General features: G+C 47.5%; 6 protein-coding genes across 6 annotated transcripts; 3 read left to right on the forward strand and 3 right to left on the reverse strand.

Moving 5' to 3' along the window:
* Window positions 1–221: 221 nt before the first annotated feature.
* On the forward strand, window positions 222–591 carry HD556DRAFT_1539136 (uncharacterized protein; the record flags this gene model as incomplete). Its single annotated transcript, XM_041309706.1, has 2 exons — window positions 222–279; window positions 340–591. Coding segments are annotated over exons 1-2 (255 nt in total), but the record flags the coding sequence as incomplete, so codon positions are not given.
* HD556DRAFT_1409083 (uncharacterized protein) lies at window positions 539–4,128 on the forward strand. Its single transcript, XM_041304108.1, has 7 exons — window positions 539–1,000; window positions 1,057–1,235; window positions 1,289–1,597; window positions 1,651–1,827; window positions 2,496–2,905; window positions 2,958–3,769; window positions 3,830–4,128. Exons 1-7 carry the CDS (start codon window positions 746–748, stop codon window positions 3,908–3,910), a joined length of 2,223 nt encoding a protein of 740 aa, XP_041154748.1. The 5' UTR covers window positions 539–745; the 3' UTR covers window positions 3,911–4,128.
* Window positions 4,129–4,296: 168 nt separating this feature from the next.
* On the forward strand, window positions 4,297–5,111 carry HD556DRAFT_1448736 (uncharacterized protein; the record flags this gene model as incomplete). Its single annotated transcript, XM_041307481.1, has 3 exons — window positions 4,297–4,512; window positions 4,567–4,863; window positions 4,911–5,111. 3 exons carry the CDS (start codon window positions 4,297–4,299, stop codon window positions 5,109–5,111), a joined length of 714 nt encoding a protein of 237 aa, XP_041154749.1.
* A 1,701-nt stretch (window positions 5,112–6,812) lies between these two features.
* Window positions 6,813–7,522, reverse strand: HD556DRAFT_1220930 (uncharacterized protein; the record flags this gene model as incomplete). The annotated part of the gene is made up of 3 exons (XM_041296805.1): window positions 6,813–7,049; window positions 7,102–7,272; window positions 7,328–7,522. Coding segments are annotated over 3 exons (603 nt in total), but the record flags the coding sequence as incomplete, so codon positions are not given.
* Window positions 7,523–10,323: 2,801 nt separating this feature from the next.
* Window positions 10,324–11,066, reverse strand: HD556DRAFT_1312728 (uncharacterized protein; the record flags this gene model as incomplete). The annotated part of the gene is given in 4 exon segments (XM_041300695.1): window positions 10,324–10,636; window positions 10,714–10,795; window positions 10,815–10,920; window positions 10,983–11,066. 4 exon segments carry the CDS (start codon window positions 11,064–11,066, stop codon window positions 10,324–10,326), a joined length of 585 nt encoding a protein of 194 aa, XP_041154751.1.
* A 2,235-nt stretch (window positions 11,067–13,301) lies between these two features.
* On the reverse strand, window positions 13,302–15,582 carry HD556DRAFT_1312729 (uncharacterized protein; the record flags this gene model as incomplete). The annotated part of the gene is made up of 10 exons (XM_041300696.1): window positions 13,302–13,323; window positions 13,390–13,547; window positions 13,606–13,660; window positions 13,944–14,059; window positions 14,144–14,245; window positions 14,276–14,294; window positions 14,369–14,429; window positions 14,694–15,032; window positions 15,087–15,293; window positions 15,366–15,582. The coding sequence occupies 10 exons, from the start codon at window positions 15,580–15,582 to the stop codon at window positions 13,302–13,304; spliced, it is 1,296 nt and encodes a 431-aa protein (XP_041154752.1).
* Window positions 15,583–20,741: the final 5,159 nt, after the last annotated feature.

Below are 20,741 nucleotides of genomic sequence, written 5' to 3' on the forward strand. Positions count from 1 at the left end.
CTTGCTTGCAACATTAGTAAACAAGATGAAGATAGGTAGATGCACCCCAGTGCAAAAATCTCACAGGGTGGAAGCAAGGGCAGCAAAGGTAGGAAGACTTGGGTCAAGGTCCCACTTGCAAGCACGAGGCGACATGCCTACAGGTCCATGCCTAACTCTCCCCCAGAATCACCAACAATTCAGCCTGTTGAGGCACCACCTCCTTGGGAAGACTTTCCTGACAATACTTATGAGCAGGACCAAGGCTCCTTTGAGCCTTTGCAACTCCCAAAAACCATGGCAAGTTCATGTACAATGTTGGAGTGTCATTTAAACTATGGCTAAGCATTCAAAATACAGAGTCAAAATGACTACCTCAGGCAATGGCTGCCAAGGCAGGAATCATATCTACATCACCTCCTTGATCGAGAAGCTCCACCAGAAGACAGGAGATGCATCATCTGCGAACAGGATGGGGTGTACAAATGTCAAGATTGTCTTGGCGAGCCACTCTATTGCACGGGCTGTTGCAGGAGTCAACATCGTAGCAATCCTTTCCACTGGATCAGTCAATGGAATGGGCGATTCTTTGAGCGGAGTTGTCTCGCTCATGTGGGACTCATTATACACTTGGCCATGATGGCAAACAATGTCCGGAGGTCACTGATCGGTGAATTTGTTTGAAGAAGATGAACCTGAAGACCTGCTCGAGCCTGAAGATCTGCCATTTGTGTCCGGACCCGAGTTCCAGCCAAAGGAAAACACCATGGTCATTGTAGACAAGTCCGGAGTTCATCGCCTGGAGATTCGATGTTGTGAATGTCCGAATGCCATGAGTCCGGACATTCAAATGTTTCGACACAGATTTTTCCCTGCATCTTTCAACAGGCCAAAGACTGTGTTCACCTTCAGAGTGCTCAATGATTTTCTACTGGACAGCCTTGAATGCGGCACCTCGGCGATGAACTATTACAGCAAGCTCCGGCGAATGACCTCCAGCATGTTTCCACACCTTGTTCCGGTAATGCCTTACCCTCTTCATCTACTGGACATCATATTGACAAAGCACATTGCAAGGACCGATACAGAGAGCTCATGAGGGTCGCTCGACAGTGGAGGCAGTTGAAGACAATGAAATGGCATGGCTTTGGCCATCGTTCTGATAACCCGAGCACAGGAGAACTCGCATTATTTTGCCCGGCGTGTCCTCAGCCAGGGATTAATGTGCTGTTGTCAGAGGATGAATTGCTTGATGAGTGAGTCCTATTCTCAACCAATGTGGCCTCCATAATAATACTAGCGATCCAAGCTGGAAATACACCCGGTCATTTGTGATGGATGGAAATTTCAAAGCCGAACATCTGCATCCCATTAAGCCATTCGATGAAGTTTGGCTTTCCGATGGGCTTGGATTCATGGTAGGAAAGGACAGGTATAAAATGCATCTGGCAGAGGCTGCTGACATGGTGGAAAAATCAAGCTGCAACAACCACCGGGCAGTAAATCAAGCTAATGCTGCTCGGCACAAGCTGGAGTCCACCGGTATCGGGGGAGTTGCCTGTGCCAGACACGGTTGCTTTGTCCCTCACTCCATGGTGGATTTTCAGAAAGGCGAAAGGCAAGCCACATCCACCATTCCTCATTCACGAGTTAACCATGGGTCACTTGCAGACAAATGAACATGGACTACGCCCTTTGCGAGGCTTCCCGGCACAACATGGAAGGCATCACCAGGGCTGTCACCTTCTATGATATTAATTGTCAATACAACAAACACTTTCGGGTTCGGGTGGATCGAAGTCGATTTCTAGACATGGCACCACAACTAACCATCATTCCCGGAATTGGGTTGTGTTACAATAACATGTAACCGAGAACCCCTCCTACGGAGGTCATCATGACCTTAGCCCCTATCCCACCATATGCACCGTCTTGGAAGACTTACCGACTCAACGGAGACTCGTAGAGATGCCTAGAATGGCCTGGATGCCGTTAGATGACCTAGACCAGCCTAGGCAACATCTGGACGGACCTTGATGATCCTCGACCCGGATCATGAGGAAGCTCTGCCTCATGGTCAGAAGACAAGCCGCATGCCTCAGCATGCGCAGTTAGACTCAAAGGCATGCTACGCCTTGAGGACAGATAAGAGAGGCATGGTAAGCCTCATGTATAGATAATCGACCACATGGCATCAGATAAGATGCCCTTGTATAGACACACTTACAGCTACCTACCGAACGTAGTATTGGTCTGTGCACACGGACGACAGTATATAGAGCAGACAGAATCATGTATATTCCCTACTTGATTCTACTAGGTTTTCATCAGAACTTCCTCTGTGTGATCATCCCAATCACTCAGTCTAAGCCGCACCTTAAGGAAAGCCGACGCTACCTTAAGTGGAACCCCCGAACCTCTCATTCGAGAGAAGATCCCCGTCTCTCCAATAGCGAGCCCGCTATCAGATTAGGCAATCCGCCTAGGGAGAGCTCGAACTATCCTAGTCCGTAACAGTTGTGGCACATTCATGGCCATCAGGACAGCTGCTATGTCCGATATGCTTCTAACTTTATTGAAGGCATTGGTCGGATCGATGGAGAAATCATGGAGACGCTATGGGCATGGCTCAATCTGATCTCCCCTGCTGCTTGGGGAATGTCATCTCCACACCGAAAGGAATGCCTTGATTATCAGATGAATGACTCCAATTTCTGCAAGATGATTCGCATGAAAAGGACTCTATGCCGGAAATACAAGCTGGCGAGGAATGGCATCTTGGAAAGTGGAAAGGCATTTGACAGACTCGATGAAGCAGCACCCTCACATTTGAAGACAGAATGGTTAGCCAGGGAGAGGATAGCTCAGTCAAGCAGATTGAATGATCCTGCGGCGATGGATGAATATGAGATCAATATAAAAAAGGGTACGTTGAGTTCCATTGTCTCCATCGAGGTCTGAATTAATATTGCACTCAGCACCAAGCAAAAAGGAGATCGAGCTTAGATTATTAGAGGAGGGTAACGCCCGCAATGCAGCACCCTCTCGCAGATCTGTGGCGACGTGGATATCAACAGGGTTAGCAATTGAAGAGGCTCAGATTGCATTGCTCATCGAGGTCCGAAGGATCGGAAGAAGATCCACTGAGACACAGAGATTAGACATTGCCCGTCAACGCGATCGGCTCCAAGGCCAGATAGATGGATTTGCTCGGTCTGCTCTAACACATCTCGGGGAGGGATTTGATGCAGATGATGAACCTGAGGACTTGAACGTAGACATTCTAGATGATCTCGATGATGACCCGGTGGATTTCACAGAGACATCTCATACATGGACAAACTCTCCCGAGCTCACTGTAATCCCGTTGCCATCAAACCTGGGGGTTGATAGATGCAGACGATGCATGGCAGAGGATCTGATTCCCCTGGAGATGTCTCTTCGTGAAGGGCAGGCCAATGATGCCCTTCACAATCTCCGCATTTACCTTTGCAACAAGGCCATCCTGTTCCGAACAACCGTTAGGCAGGCCAAATCCCAGGCCCTGAAAACTCGAGCTTGGTCCCAGGTGACGTCGGTGCAGCAGGCAGTCTCCCTCCATGCCAGCATATATACAAAGACCAGGAAGCAAATAATGAAACTTGAGCCGGGGCAAGACCAGCTTCAGAAATACAAACCCCTGCTTCATGAGCAACTCAAAATCAGCACTGCAGTGGGCGACCCAAATGCCCGAGGTCAACGAAATGAATCTTTGGCTTGGTTTTGGTCTGTTGAAGTCGACCTCGGGGGTCCTGATCAATCGTGGAATGAGGAATGTGAGTTCCTGCTTGCATGTCATATCCCACGGTTACCTGACTGGACCCATGCCAAGTTTACCGAGTCCATTGGCTTCAGGCAAAGGCACTATGAGATCGATGGAGGGAAGAAATGATATTGGTCAAATTGGAGATGGATTGGACATGTAAGTTCTTTTTGTGGAAAGCAACCCAATGGGGCGACCACATGCAGGAATCATTGGAGAAACGCCTTCTGGGTCACGGATGCTATGCCGGAAGGCAATCACGAATGTATTCATTGCTCGCACAGGATGCGCAGGCAGCTTTTCAAGACCTACAAAACGTGTTGATAGAGGCTGGAGATGAATGAACATTGTTTTCTCATGAAGTCCCTTTTTCCACATACATAATTGAGGCCCGGGAATTGTCCGGGTCAGCCCATGTCGGAGTTTGAATTTCGTATCCATCCATCAGTGATTCTTATCTTCACATCTTCACCATCTTTCACTTGCATTGCCAGCGCCATAGTCCTGTATTAGCCATGCCTGCAACTCCTGCATCCACTTCTGGCACTCTGAATGCCGGAAGCCATTACCGACCCCTGAAGCTGAGCCTTGGAACTATTTCCTGCACATTGGCAATGGCTGGATCGCGGGTCCGTGCATGCATCTCTCAATATCAGACGGAAGCTGCCAACAATGGTCTATCTTCTGACCGGATAAAGTATTTTAAAGCTGGGCTGCAATGGGAGATGAATGTATGTTACCACTGCCCTGATGACTTTGTTGGTCAATGCTAAAAATTTGAGCAGACTTTTGTCACACCACTCCTGCAGTACTCAGCTTCACAGAATATCGTGTCGGTTCTTCCGGTCCCTGTCGCTTATATCCTTAAGTTGTATCCCATGCTAACCTGGAACACGGTTCCGGACGACGTCTTTTCATTCCACCTCCTTTCATTTGATGATGAGGCAATTGCAGGACATCCGTCCCGGATTGTGTTTGCATATACATGTCCATGGTGGATGGGAAACACCACAATCCCGGATCAACCATGGCAGTGGGATGAAATAATGGCTTCCTGCGTCTCTCACTACCAGTATTGGGCGGTAAGATGTTAGCTGAATTGCCTTGATTGATGACTTATCTGTTCTAGCTTAATGTTGAGGATGATGCTTTGGTTCTTCCAGAGAAGTTGAGAAACACTTCGACTCCACCACTTATGGGACTGAGGTGGATTAAAGAACGCATGGAAGCATTGATGGAGGAGCAAGATCAGGGCATCAAAGCCAAGATGGCAGAGGTGAAGATGTACACTGACATGTTAGAGAAATTGAGGAAAGGCAAAGGAGTGTAGTCCCATTCAGTGTTCATTGTATACAAGATGTAAAATATTCTATGCATTCAAAAATCTTGCACCCGAGTCCCGGAAGCCCAGGTCCCGAGTCCCGAATTTCGGAGTTCGGGGTTCGGCGACCCGGAGCTCGGCAACTGTGTTGGGTGTCAGGGTATCCGGAGCATTGGAGATAGCATGTGTCAGTATTTTGCGTTTCATGGTTCATGTTTGGCTGACACATGCAATCTCCAATGCTCCAGATACCCTGACACCCAACACAGTTGCCGAGCTCCGGGTCACCGAACCCCGAACTCCGAAATTCGGGACTCGGGACTCGGGTTTCGGGACTCGGGACCTGGGTTTCGGGACTCGGGACTCGGAGCTCGTGACCTGGGACTCGACAGTGTTCTGAATACCGAGTCCCTGACGCCCGATTCTATAATCACGAAAGATTCCATAATCACGAAAGATGAACCATGAAACGCAGAATACTGACACATGCTATCTCCAATGCTCCGGATACCCTGACACCCAACACAGTTGCCGAGCTCCGGGTCACCGAACCCCGAACTCCGAAATTCGGGACTCGGGACTCGGGCTTCGGGACTCGGTGACCCGGAGCTCGGCAACTGTGTTGGGTGTCAGGGTATCCGGAGCATTGGAGATAGCATGTGTCAGTATTCTGCGTTTCATGGTTCATCTTTCGTGATTATGGAATCTTTCGTGATTATAGAATCGGGCGTCAGGGACTCGGTATTTAGAACACTGTCGAGTCCCAGGTCACGAGCTCCGAGTCCCGAGTCCCGAAACCCAGGTCCTGAGTCCCGAATTTCGGAGTTCGGGGTTCGGCAACCCGGAGCTCGGCAACTGTGTTGGGTGTCAGGGTATCCGGAACATTGGAGATCGCATGTGTCAGCCAAACATGAACCATGAAATGCAAAATACTGACACATGCGATCTCCAATGCTCCGGATACCCTGACACCCAACACAGTTGCCGAGCTCCGGGTCGCCGAACCCCGAACTCCGAAATTCGGGACTCGGGACCTGGGCTTCCGGGACTCGGTATTCAGAACAGTGTCGAGTCCCGAGTTCACAATGTCGGGGTTCAGGGTTTTGTCAAATGTGTACGGCAATAACAAATGTTAATTTGAGCATATTGATACATCTTCCCCCAGTCTCAAATATCAAGTGCTGAGGTCCGGGTGTCGGGACTCAGTACCCCGGCACTCGGGACTCCCATATGTCAAGTCCCAAGTTCCGATTATCGAATACCGAGGCTCGCATCCAAATTATTCAGTCCCATATATCACTTCGCAAATGCTCACAATTGAGTATTGAGGTCCAGATAACTATTGGTACATGGTATTCATTTGTTGGAATGTATATAGGTCACAATGCATGCTCTTTGTTTGATCTTTCACACACTGTATGGACCATCCACACTAGCCCATCCACATGATGGAACACCAGCGTAAATGTGAACAGAATCCCTCATATACCATGCCCAAGCAATCCGATCCCCTTCCACATCATAAACTCCATGTCTCACAATCCTTCCGGAAAACGCAATCATACAGCCGGAATTGTACTTGAACTCCAGCTGAAGGCTTGGCATTGTCATCCGAGCATTAGAATAGTTCCCCACGGTGGTTAGAATGTCGAAGCATTCAGCAATAGACAAATGGTCTCGATGATTTGGGGTTTCCCGATTGGAAATGATGGAGAGGGTGTTAAACACCGATGCCCAGTACTGCAGGGCCTCCGGCATCTGTGGCAGATCCTTGCTTACTGCTATATGTCCTAGGTTTGACAAGGTTCGCAACCCTGCCCAGTACTGCTCAGGATGCATGACTCTGAGTGCCGCGGACGCGATGGCTGCTGGCCTTGAAATGGCTTTGAGGATATTCTCGCAGGAAGGTCCCTTCAATGATGCAGATACCTCCGGATCGGACACATTCTTTGGGATTGGTGAGTATGACTGCCGGAATCACCATCTCATCAGATCCTACCTCGTGTCCCTGTTGAAACCATGCCGGAGATAAATTGATGCATCCGGGAGTTGCCCCAACATCTTCCGAGCCCCGGTTGAACCACTTTTGATTAGTTCGCCAATTGCCATCAGCCCTTACACTTTTTTCGAGGCTTGGAGCGAGCAAATTGGTGGCTTCCCTGATTTCCTTCTGTAGGTTCCATTTGATATTCAATATCCATTGAGTAACAATGTATATTACACACCTGGGTGGTGTCGGTCAGGGCGTCTGGGAGGTACCATGCGATGATGGCACCGGATGCATCGAGAATTGTGGCAGGTTCATCGACCAACCTTTTGCCTTCATGGCCAGGAGGACACCTCTCAAGCAACCTAGCCTCTCTCTGTTCATTATGCCCGGTGTCCTTCGGGGAGATCAATTTGCTATATCTTGCAATATCCACCTGCATCTGAACTGTCATGCAGGAATTTGAATGATAAAATGAATTTTCCGAATCTGCAGGAAGACCCACTGGGATTTTTATATGCCTTTATGAGTACATCAGCCAAGCGATCGCACGCCATCACCAGATCAGTGTCTAGGTTGGGGGAAGGTATGACTGGGCCTCCTCCAGTCTTCTCTGCCTTGAATTTCTGTTCGGTATATTCCCCTGCTTCATAAGTCACAGTCAGGGCCCAAGTGCGCCAGATGTTTATACTATCAGGAGTGGAAGGGGAAGAACCGTTCATGCTGGATGTTAATCTTGGGAAATCAGACACTGAATGCTGAATGTCCGGACTTTGGTGTTAAAGGGGGTGGAGATAGAGAGGATCAGATAAGGGAGCCTGAGATAATTTTGGCTGTCAAAGATGTATTATTATCCATTGCTCAATGAAATACTACCTGATTGGAAGTGTGCTGGTCATCAGATATTCATTTGTCGACTCCCGGGTCCCGGAACTCGGAAGTCGGTACGGTTGACCCAAATTTGGGTGGTCGGAACTTGGCTTCTTGTAGGGAAACACAAGCCTCGCACCCCGGATTCCAAATTCTGCAAGACAACCTGTGCACCATCAAAGACCATGTCAGGAGATCACCTGCTGCTCCGGGAACTCGGTAACTTTGATTTATTACCTCCTCTGAGTACGGTTGACTCACATTTTGGTGGTCGGAACTTGGCTTCTCGTAGGGCAACACAAGCTTCGCACCCCGGATTCCACATTCTGCAAGACAACCTACACACCATCAAAGGCCATGTCAAGAGAGCACCTGCTGCTCTCTTCAGAAACATCTCAACTTCGGTTGGCCATTTAACACGGAAAGTATTAACTAAATTATGTGTTGAGTTCCGGGTCCCGGAACTCGGAACTCGGAGCTCGGTACAGTTGACTCAAATTCTGGTGGTCGGAACTTGGCTTCTCGTAGGGCAACACAAGCTTCGCACCCCGGATTCCACATTCTGCAAGACAACCTGTGCACCATCAAAGGCCATGTCAGGAGATCACCTGCTGCTCCGGGAACTTGGTAACTTTGATTTATTACCTCCTCTGATTTGGTTGATGTACAACTACCTCAGCTCCATCATGTCTACAATTATGATACACATGGGCCCACCCATCTATATTTTATACCACCCTTGGCCCACCCGTCTAATACAACATCCCATACAACACCCTCGGCCCACCCGTCTAATTAATATGCGTCTGGGCCCACCCGTCTAATACAATATTTTATAATACCCTCGGCCCACCCGTCTAATTTAATATGTGTCTGGGCCCACCCGTGAATGTGATAACAAGTACCTACCCATCTATCTCATACACATCTACCTTAATACACCCATCTGCATAATATCCAACTACCTCGGCCCACCCGTCTACCTAATATTCATGTACATCGGCCCACTCATCTACTCTATATATTCCCTGCATGGGCCCACCCGTCTCCATCGGGAATAATTTGCCTCCCGGCCCATCCGTCATAGTCGAGGATATTTTTATCATGGGCCCATGGTCCGCTGGCCCGTATCATACGGGATATTATGCATGTCCGTTCCCTCGTATTATACGGAGATAGGTCACTGTAATATGTGCCCCGTTTTCTCCGTAACGGCTCACTGCTGCTTAGCTTTTCAGCACTCAAGCAAGCATATCGTGTCCAGACCCACACTAGGTGGGCTGGGATATGGCCCACCTCCCCTCAGTACCCACGAATTCAACACGTCGATCCTCTCATTCTCAACCGCTCATTTGTTAAACTCACCTCCTCTTTCCCCAAGCGTCTCACAGGTCTCATCCTCGGCCTCCATACTCATCACATCCCACTGAATCAGCATCTCTTTCGCCTCACCAAAGTCGACTCTCCAGACTGTCTCCACTGCCCACAGACAGAAGAGACCATCCATCACTACCTGCTCAAATGTCCGCAGTATCAGCGAGAACGCCACATATTAGCCTGTGCACTAGGAAGAAAGTCCAGCTCCCTCTCATACCTCCTAGCAGACCCTGACACCATCTCCCATCTAACACGCTACGTGAACACTACTCGTCATCTGACACCCACGCTAGGTGAAGTTTGTATGCCTATTCCGAGAGCAGATTGACATTCCTGGCGCAGACACGTCTAAATACCATGCAAGAGTCACCTACACTAGACAACGCAATAATCCTCCCCAACCGCCTAATGCACCCAACATCCTATCCCCACCTAATATGAAAACATTCGCTCGTCAACACGAGATCACCGGCTCAGTCCTGGGGACCATGACCAACTGAATCCAAAGTAACCTTCACTGACAAACCTGGCGCACACCAACCCTGCCACATGGTCTCGAAGCCTGTCCCCCAGATTACTTACTATTCATGTTATACACCTCACCTGATCTCTGTTTGGTCTGCGCAAGTGGCCGAGCATGCGTTATCACCTCCCACGTTAGTTTCTTCATCACGCGATCTTTACTTAAAGTCACCTCTTCCGTGCTTCATTGCCCATCTAAAACGGCTGGCGGGAACAGCGGATTGGTGGGGGTACACCCTACACCAATGCATTTGGGAATCCAACGGAGAGCATGGAGCATGGGGCTCCTAGACTACATAGTACTGTCCTACATAGAGTATCACTCTCAATGGACAAAAATTGGATTTTTTTTTAAAAAAAAACCAGTCAGTGGCAGACTTGTAGTGCACTTTTAAGTAATGATGTTCATGGATCTTTTGATACACGCAAAGTCAGAATTGAATAACAGCAAGGAAAGATAATCACCTAGTCATGTGCTGTAATTTTTAACCATGTTGTTCCCTCCGGCAATGGTATGTTGTGGGAGGGAAGGAAGTGATTAAGAAATGTTGCGAGCTTCTTCCGGTACTGGTGAAAGGCGTGTGATGACTTGTTTTCTTCCTCCACTTGCACAAAGCTTGTATGATTCTTGAGGGGTGAACCAATATGAAGATGTTCTTCAAACAGCTCGTCATCATCCTCATCCATATCCTCGAGTTCATCCCACGAGAGCAGGACTTTGCATCGTTCCTCATCAAGGTACTCAATATGGCTACTAATGAATCCGGAGACAACACTCCTATGATCAAGCTCAAGGATCTATTAATTAATATTACACAAAATCAGTGGTGCAGAGCGAAATACCAATTAACACACCTGATCAGCGATATTCTTATGATTGGTCTGCCATAGATACCACTTTTTGATTGACCCGTGTTGCTTCTCATTTGGTCAAGTACTGAAGTTGCGGGCAGCACCTTTCGCCATGATGTCATCGAATATATGCTTTCTGGAATGAATCTTAGAAAAGTTCCAGTTTTTGATCATGTCAGGATCGGTCTCTTTGACAATTTTGATGTACTCCTGAGATAGTGAATTGATAGTTAGTATATGTGAACCAGTCTCAGAATCACAGTGGCACATACCTCTAAGTGGTTCTGAAACTCAAATACCTCAGCCCTCCCCACAGCAATTGTGCTTTTGGTTTGGACCTCGAGTGAAATATACATGTCGATATGTAAGTAGCTTGCTATGCACTGCAGTAGTGCATAACCGGCTTCATCCTCTGTGTGCGCAAGTATGTTCTGGGCAGTGTACAATATTTGCTATCAGAATCAGAGGAGTGACTTCATCAATATGAAGAACTGATAGCTGTAAAGTCACAGCATACCTTGGAGATATCGTGAAGTTTGTTGCTGTCACTATATGTAATGTTAGTAACCCGATCAAAGTGGTTTAAATTGTGCCATCGCGGTGTAGGAATACAACACAGAGTGGGGCTATACAAAGATGGCTCCAAACTGATATCTATATGTTGTGGTCTTGCACTGCCTGGTCTGCTATACTTGGTGAGACAAGTGCATTTGACCCAGGGGTCTGCGGTCTGGGAATAGTTTTGGGGGTCAGTGAGTGATGTGGGGTCAATAGTCCGAGCGCGGGAAACAATGTCCGAAGGTATAATTACGATGTCTGATGCAAAAAGCGTCGGGTCCGATGTTTTCGGGGTTTCGGGTTATCGGGTTCGGGGTATCGGAAACTAATAGCAACACTATAGCAAGCGTCGGGAAAGCGAGAGGTGTGCGCAATAATAACGATGACGGGTACGGGCGGTGAAGGAACGATGATATTCGCAATGTCAACTAAGAACTACAAAATATCGGGTTTGACCCCTAAGTGTCGGAGAACGGCTCTCCTCTACTTGGATGATGGTAATGCTATGGGGAGTCCAATATTTATGTAGATACATAGAAGTCCGGAACCATGTAGGCGAAAGTAGTAGCGCAATATTTTCGGGTCCGATGTCCTATGTAATAAGACATGAGGTGCTGCGGACATGTAATAATGTGGTCTACAATGTTAGCAATGTGAAAACAAGTAACTACGCACCTAGTGGGGCTAGCAAAATGACACAGGACATAGGTAGGAAAGTGTGCACGATATCCGATAGTCCGATGTGATGTCCGATGTCCGATGATTTTCGGGTTCGGTGTGTATTGAGTCGGATATGATAGGGAATGATTCGGGTAATGATTAGCATTCAACATGCATCGGAAATTAGACCTCTACGAGGCCACGGAGATGTCAGTCTCTACATCACATATGAACTTTGAATCCTGACTGTCCCCAGTCAGTGTACTACTTGAGCGAACGCGAGGGAAGGATAGGAGGTCTAAACATGATATGTGCGGAGATGTCAGTCTCTACATCGGATAGATCGGGGTGCATAGGCTCCGAGAAGTTCTGCGGGCACTTGTATTTGACCGGGGTCAAAATTTCCTGAATGGTGGATAGGCGCGAAGAGGTGACCGCTCTTCAGAATTCTTCCAAGACTTCGTTTCTTGCGACATGTTCTTTAGTAGGCCTGAGTAACCTACCGGTTGTCTCAGATGATCCCCTCGTGGTGGGCTCCAGTTGTAGATGAGGAATTGGTAGTGTGGTGATAAGGGTGGTATGAGATATACTCAAATAGTCCTCAATGAGCGAGATACGTGTCGACCCAAGGGGATTGCTACTGAGAAGGTTCCTCTAAGTATATGTGTGGAGGGAAACACTGGGCCGGGCGCTTGGTCAGGCCTGGTAAGGCATGCGACGATGAGCAAACGAAAGCGACATGAAGCGCTGGTGAGCGATGGCGGGCGACGATAAGCGGCGAAGCGCAACTTATAATGGAAGCACACGCTGAGAGGGAGTGATGCGCGCGTGCGGGTGGTGGAGCGGAGCGACTCTTAATGAACTAATTTGGCAGGGTTTCTAGTAATGTACGGCCGCGGCGCTTGTATTGTACTTAGATAATTAAGAGATATGAGGGAGAGATTTTTAGACTTAAAGTCCAATGATGTGCGGGCAGAAAGATGATCATTACCCAGTTTAGGTGCGTATATATATACTAAGTAATACTAAGCGCTGTCAAGCACTAAAGCGAACCGAGAAGTGAAGCAGATACAAGATAATATGTAATGTAAGGGTCCATAACGGAAAACATATGAGATATGGCCATAAGCGCCGGAGATATGTCAGAATAATTGGAAATAGAATGGGAATATGCACCGACGAACCAAACGGACATGGAATGGATGGACGGAGGACGAGCGACGGAACCAAGGATGCGCGACCGAAGTGCTCGTGTGCGCGAGCGGCCGACAGAGCGCTCAAGTGTGCTGGATGAGATATGAGTCGCGCTATATTAGGAAGTGATAGAGACGATGGGAATTTAGATCCCTGCAAGCCCACAGAGATATTAGTCTCTACAGCGGGAAGGCATCGAATCTGTGAGGAATTAATAAATAGGATTAGTCTGATAGTGCAGAGTGAGATAAATCATTAAAAACCCACTGGTCATCCATTTGTTTCTCAGCGCTGCGTCCAAGGGCCGCGATGCACCGTTTGAGTTCACCAAACAAATGTTTCCATTGACCCATGTGATAGATGTGCAAGTGGTCCTGTGAAATTGTGTCATGAGGATCGGAATTTGGGACACTCCAAAAGACGTTCTATAATGTAATGAGTTAGATGCGACCATTATTAGTACATTTAATTGCAAGCGCTGACCTTAACAGGCTGCAGGCCCTGTTCTTTGAGTGCCTTTTCTCCAGCTGCATGGTCCCTGGTCCATAACTCCACAAAAGCTTTTGCATTGTTGGATGATCAAGTTGGGTAAGTGGAAGCATTGTCATATAGCTTGTCTGAAGGGACAAGGCAGATAGGGCAGGGGCAGTGACAATTGGTCCCTTGTATCAGTGCCATCATGCATCTGTTGAGAGATTAAATCAGAAAACGACATCAGAAATTAGTATGAAATGAAGTACTGCTCTTCATAGTCAGCTGATAAGAGCAGAATGAATGCATACAGCCACCTCATGATGCCATCATAGCACACATATGCATACCCCATCTCAGCATAGATTATAATATTTTCGAGTAGCTTGAGGAATGACTTGTGCCATACAACCCGTTTGAGATTGACGTACATGAGTTTGCCATCCTCCTTGGAGTCATCAGGTACCTGCACGAAAGAATTGTTTCACCAGTGAAACTCGACGGAACTAAGATTCACTTACTATTGGTAGCCACCCAACCATTCACCCACCATCGAGCCCATCGGTATTTCTGATACCAACAGGCAAGTTTCCACATCGAGCGAAGACCGGGTATGCCTTAACCATGCCAGCAGAAGAGAGATGTGTTTTATCTGCATATAATATAAATGCAAATGGCACACCATTTTCGGGCAAAGATGACTGTGATTTAAACATATGGAAAATGGTGTTACTTAATAGATACAAATGAACAATAGTAGTAAGACATGGCATACTTGTACATTCCACCACCTATCTGCAGTCCAAGGTTCATGTACAAAGCGCTCATAGCGTGTACTGTCATGCTTGTATAATCGCTGCGCATCCCAAACAAAATGTGGCATCAGTAAAGGGTCCTGCAGTAAGTCCAGGGCCCAATCCCACAATGGCCGCATATACATGTTGTACTCAAGGTCCTCTCACTTGTGCTGAACGGTGATGGTATGTTTCTCGAACTAAGGCAACTAATATGACTGCAAAGTAAGAACATCTTGTGATTCTCTCACTGGTGTCATCTGAGTGGCTGCCCTATCCCAGGCTTTGGAAACATCTCCATGCAACTTGAAAGTGAATTTCGTTTGGCCATCCGCAATCCTCCAGATGAGCTGCAATGCTCATCTGTCTGATTTTTGTTCAAAGCAGCTCCATGTGCAAGCTCGGCAAACTCGAAGTCCACATGACAAGTGAAGGGCTGCCAGGGTTGTTCGTCGATGATGGGCAGCTGTGGATGCTCTTTGCGTCCAAAAGTGGAGAATATCTCCACAGAAGTCGTGCGGCCACTGTGCGGGTGGTACTCTGTCTTGAAAGTGTCAAGATTGGAGCGAGCTGAAGGCACAGTTGGGAGTGATGACAGCATATTTGGAATAGGTGTGGTGCCCATGCTTGTATCTGATGCCGAACCTGGATAATCAGGGTCTTGGAGGGGAACACATCAAGAGTCAGAATAGCACATACGTTGGTGTGCATCTCCACTGATGCTCATTGTATCAATGAGATCTGAACCATCTTCAGACCATGGATGCACAGTAAAGTCGTCAGGTTGCTGATCTTGAGCGGGCAAGGACTCTGTGTCATCCAGGGCCGATCCCGAAGGGACCAACACAGCAGCAGCAGAAGCCATTGTCTGCTTCCTATGATTCCACTGTTTCTCTCGATGTGCCGCTAACAATCATGCGATAAGGTATCAATATTATTAATGAGTACTTAAACTGATCGATGACCACTGTAACGTACCTTTCCTTTGAAGTTCCTTCTCTACTGCATGCACTGCAAGTGCTGCAAAATTTTTATTGGCATTCTTCTTATCCCATCGTCTCAAACAACTCTGTTCATGAGATTTGATCCCATGTGCTAAGAATGACCTGTTACAGTATTGACAATCAACTTGGTTATTGGTTGATGTTGAAGTAAGATATTTACGCCCCAGGTCTGCATTTCTGTTTGGGGCCATCTAGCAGTACACAGATATACAGAAAGGCAGCTGAAGACACAATGATGGGAGGAGGTGAAGGCGAAGATTGATTAATTATTAATACCAAATTATTATTATTATTACTCGACGTCGAATCACAGCACTGCTTGCAATCCAAAATTAGTGTGTGCCTTGCTTACAAGTGCCTCAAATTAAGTCACGCCCCCTGGGAATTCGGTCGCAATGCAGTTGGCAGGCACACCAATAGTGTCCCAATATAGAATGCTTGCAAGGCACCCCTGGGGATTTCCGACAGAGGGTGTGTGATCTCAATTGACTCCCTTTTCGAAAAAATCTCCACAGGATATGGCTCGATTTGACAACCACTTGGGACATTCTGGAGGGTCAGACTAGCTGGGTTGACACCATCACCTTGTTCCAGAATGACCGCCTCCTTAAGGTGAGTGCATCATGGAATAAAACAGTACTTGTGTCTATGGAATCTCAACACAAACCTCCCAGTCGGTCCACCCCTCCAGCATGAACATTGTTTAAGCTGCGCAGCCCTTTCTGCTGACAGAAAAGTGCTGGTCACTGGTAGCAATGACAAAAATGCATACATATGGGACACTTACACCATCCTCAAAGAAGCTTGCCTTGAGGACTGACTATCCATTCCTCATGCGAGTCCAGATACATCATGCTTTTCAAACCACACTAATACCTCACTTGCAGGTCCAAATTCAAAAGTCGTCAAAGGACGTACGTGACATATATCTTTACCCTGTCCAATCATCTTAAGATTGAATTCTAGACTGATGCTACCAGACGTCTACCTATCCGGGCCCGTCGAATACCACCAGGATTTTTCGACGACACCCAAGTGAGCCCTCTACCATTTCGGACAAGCTCTTTTCTGACCTTTCTCAGTTCTCTACAGCACGTGGTACCCATACTCTCTCCCTTGCCCACAAACCTAGCAGTCCTGATCCATCCTTATCTGCCATTCCACATGCTCTTTTCGAATGACTTTCGTCATCCTTCCACCCTTCTCACTCCAATGCTGACGAAGAAACCAAATTCCAGCAATACCCAAAGCACTCCATCTTCTCTTGTGGTCCTCGTATCATCGAAGTTGCTACAGTACCAGACAGAAAGGTATCTCTTCCTTCTTGTCTATTTGTTATTGCCGTGGTTCAGCAATTTCTGTGCAGGCATTATGTGTTGCTCTGTGCTCACGGCCGCAGCAGCAAAGGCAGGCGCATGCCCAGGCCTCGTCATCTCAATCCCAGCCTGCCGCGACCTCTACCTCCGACACACCCACTCAAGGTTCTAGCACTGCTGCGCATCTCCACCGCACGCCAATGGTCATTAATACAGGAGAAGCATATCATGTACAATCGTTTCATTCTTCACGTCTTCTGCTATTCCATCAATCTTTTTTCTTCTTTGTGAGACTTGTGCAATGCATCGAAGTTGATCATGCTAATTGTTGCGAGAGCACCATTGTACTCGGAGGAAAAAAGTCTAGGATCAGCCCAGGTTCCTCCCATCTGTAGACTTTTGCAATACTATTGGCAACTCATCAGCTACTATGTATTCTTTCAGGTAATGTCTGCATATTTCAACTTCAGACGACGAAGACACATTGTCTAATATCTATGCACCAAGTTCTGCATTTATATACCAGTATTTCGAGAAGGCAGCTCAGAGCAAGCCTCGATCTCAACAATATTATACAAGCAATCTTCTTCGGGGGGATGCTCATAGTGGACCATACACAATAATCAACTTGTTGAGAGAGGCAGTGTAACTATTATCGATGTTTGCGCACTCTTTTCCTCTGTCAGAGCCTTGACGCATCAGTTTCGTACAGGGGCGCATAATTATCCATGTGCGACTGCAGTAACCAGCCTGCATTTATATACTAGCATTTCGCAAAAGGCCACTCAGAGCAACCCTTGATCTTGACAATATCATCCAAGCAATCTTCTTTTTGAGGAGTGGACCACACACGACAGTACTTCAACTTACACATCGTCACTAATTCGAACGACAAGACTGTTTGGCTGTGGGATGTTCTGATGAAACAGTTATCATAACCATAACAATGCACCATGTCAAATCCTCCAGCATTCTGAGATGAAGATTGCATGATCGAGGCCACCATTACAATGAAACCAAACACTAGGAACAATTACTTTGTTCGGTTCTCATCCAACTCTATCCGACACATATATATGAGATATCCTATGACGACCACAGTTCGACCCCCTTTTCCATGATGAGTGACAGTGGTAGGGCCCAAGCATCAGCTCTTATTCTGGATACCACCCGCTTCTCAACATACAACAGCTAGTTCAGGTTCTGCGTCCATGGTAGATATCTCCTGCATTGTCATCAAGATGAGGGAGAAACATCGCTTTAAAAGCACCACAACTTACTGTAAGCTGGGCTTACGCATCAGACATACTGCTTAGGCATCGGACATTGATTGGACACCCCGCATTGTTTGCTGCTATTTTGACTGACTCCTATTTATATCAAGCTTGTACCGCATGTATTGACCATCGTCTCTTATCCTCATTCAATCCCATACACTTCTACTCGTTTACTCTTGTCTGAACTCCGAACTGAGTGTTTCTACCCTTGGGTAGTTTCCACTTTTTTTAAACGACCTAAAAAGGTGTATCTACCATATAACTGTATTCCCCGAACAAGGGAAAACAACTGAACCGAACCAACTGTCCCGTTATTCCCACTGTAATTCAAACTGTCGTACCACCATTCACAGCCATCTGTCATTCAACCGTTGGTTACGTGTAGCCGCCGTCGACAATTCGTTAACCCTATAGAATCAATTGTATCTACGCTACCCGCTGTACCAGAAATGGACGAACATCTTCAGTCATCTACATCAACGACTCAGGAATCCTCTAGTACTCGCAAATGCAGATACATATCAGACTCAGACTCAAATTCAGATTGTTATTGTGCATATAACCAGTACAACATGTCCACAACCAAAACCGCCCGTGTAGACCAACCTGCGCCTACCAAACCACCATTCTTGACGCCGGGAGACATCACTCCCGAGGTACTCCACACCTGGGAGATGGGTTGTTGCCAATACTTCAGACACAAGGACATCGCCGTTGAGGAACAGGTCGGTAAGGTAGCGTGGGGTATGCAAGAACCTTCTATACAAGAGTGGTACCTCAACGACCAAGAACGGATGGACGAACTAACATTTGAAGAGTACATGATGGAGGTCCGGGCATATTGGCTACCATCAGACTGGGCGGACGTCACGAGGCGAAAGTTGTTGTCATCAAACCAAGGAAATAAGCCGTTCAACGAATGGGCAATTGAAGTACAGAGCCAGAACACTCTTCTCTGTGGTACTCCCTCACACCTAACTGAGTTGAACTTATGCTACCATTTAGAGGCGCACATGCACCCCGATCTCAGAACAGAGTACCACTCAGAGGAGATCTCGACCATCGCTGACTTCCGACCTTGGGTTGAAAAGACCCGACTCTTGGATGAGAAGCGCCTGCGGATCATCGCCAAACAAAAGGAAGCAGTCGAGGCTGCCCTTCGTGCAGAACACTTGCATAACGGCGGCAAGAAAAGACTTAATTCCTCCTCACAATACAACTCTAAAGCTGGGCGTACCGTAACCGGGAAAACGGGCGCGTTCGTGCGCATACCACCCCTCACAGATGAAGAATGCACACTCCTGCATGAACACGACGAATGTTTCAAGTGTTGAGAGCCCTTTGCAGGTCACACGACAAGCACGTGCAACAAAGGATTCCCTGATGGCGTGACATACAAACCTGTCACTGCAGCTTCAATTGCATCAAAAAAGGGTAGGAAGACTGGAAACACGGTTGCTTCTGTAGAGGTCGAAAACATGGTGGCAGTGGTAATGCCCTCCGCGGCTCTGGGAAACGGTACAGACTCAGATGAGTGCATGGCCCCACTAACCACTCCTCTTCTCCTTTGGGACTGTTATGTTGACGGTCCTGCTGTCTCATCTCCTGTCCGTGTGTCCGCACTAATTGATGATGGTTCCGCTGCAGTTCTGATTGACGAACAACTTGTACTCAAACTCGGCTTGCGCTGAAGAAAACTGCCAACGCCTGTACCCTTCAACGTCGCTCTCTCTGGAGACAAGAAGGAAGCATTTCTTTTATCGGATTATGTGAAACTCGCCTGTACTTCTATTGATTCCCGTTATACTTCTCGCAGTGTACGCGCCGTTGTCGCTCCAAACCTTTGTACCACCCTCCTACTTGGTGGTCCCTTCCTGCACCACAACAAGATTGTTATAGATCACGAACTCCGGACGTGCACGGTAAAAGATCACGACTACGACCTTCTGAACCTGCAAGCACATGCTACGTCAAGCAAGAAATCCTTGGTACCGTCACCACCCAGAATGCGTGAACTTCACTTGGAGGTGGTGCGCGAACTTAAGCATATCTTGCTGGAGTACAAAACACTTGTGGACAACTCCTGCGAGCCCTTGAAGGGAATCAACGTCGTTGCAGCAGTATGGGAACGAATTGTGTGCCTCACATCAGAAGAACAACTGAGACAACGTGACGCTGTGCTGAAACTTGAGTTCGTGGACCATTTCCTGGCGGACATCCCACACAACGACTCCTTACCATCAGACGTACTGTTCCGCGTACACTTGAAGGACGCAGATAAGTTGATACAGAAACGTGGTTAAGACTGCCCGAGAAAATATAGGGAGGCATGGAAAGTCTTACTAGATCAACATGTGGAGGCTGGGCGCCTGCGCCCATCAGATAGCCCACATTCCTCACCTGTGTTCATCATACCGAAGGTGGATCCAACTGCTCTTCCACGGTGGGTGAACAATTTTTGCCAACTGAATCTAAACACCATTCCAGATAATCATCCGCTTCCAAGGATCGATGAGATCCTACGCGACTGCGCGAAAGGTCAAGTCTTTGGTAAAATTGACATGACGAATTCCTTCTTTCAGACTAAGGTACACCCTGATGATATGAAACTTCTCGCAGTGCATACTCCCTGGGGATTATACGAATGGACCGTGATGCCAATGGGCATACGTAACGCACCCGCGGCTCACCAACGGCACATGTCCTCAGCACTACGGCATTTGATAGGCAAAATTTGCCACATATATCTTGACAACA

Source organism: Suillus plorans (assembly GCF_016647745.1).
Source record: "Suillus plorans strain S12 chromosome Unknown HD556scaffold_79, whole genome shotgun sequence".
Lineage (NCBI taxonomy): Eukaryota > Fungi > Basidiomycota > Agaricomycetes > Boletales > Suillaceae > Suillus > Suillus plorans.

Coding starts and splice junctions, on each gene's coding strand:
- HD556DRAFT_1409083 (XM_041304108.1), top strand. CDS start 746: ATGGTCATTGTAGACAAGTCCGGAGTTCATCGCCTGGAGATTCGATGT. Junction 1,001..1,056: donor TGTTTCCACACCTTGTTCCG/GTAATGCCTTAC, acceptor GCACATTGCAAG/GACCGATACAGAGAGCTCAT. Junction 3,770..3,829: donor TTGAAGTCGACCTCGGGGGT/CCTGATCAATCG, acceptor ATCCCACGGTTA/CCTGACTGGACCCATGCCAA.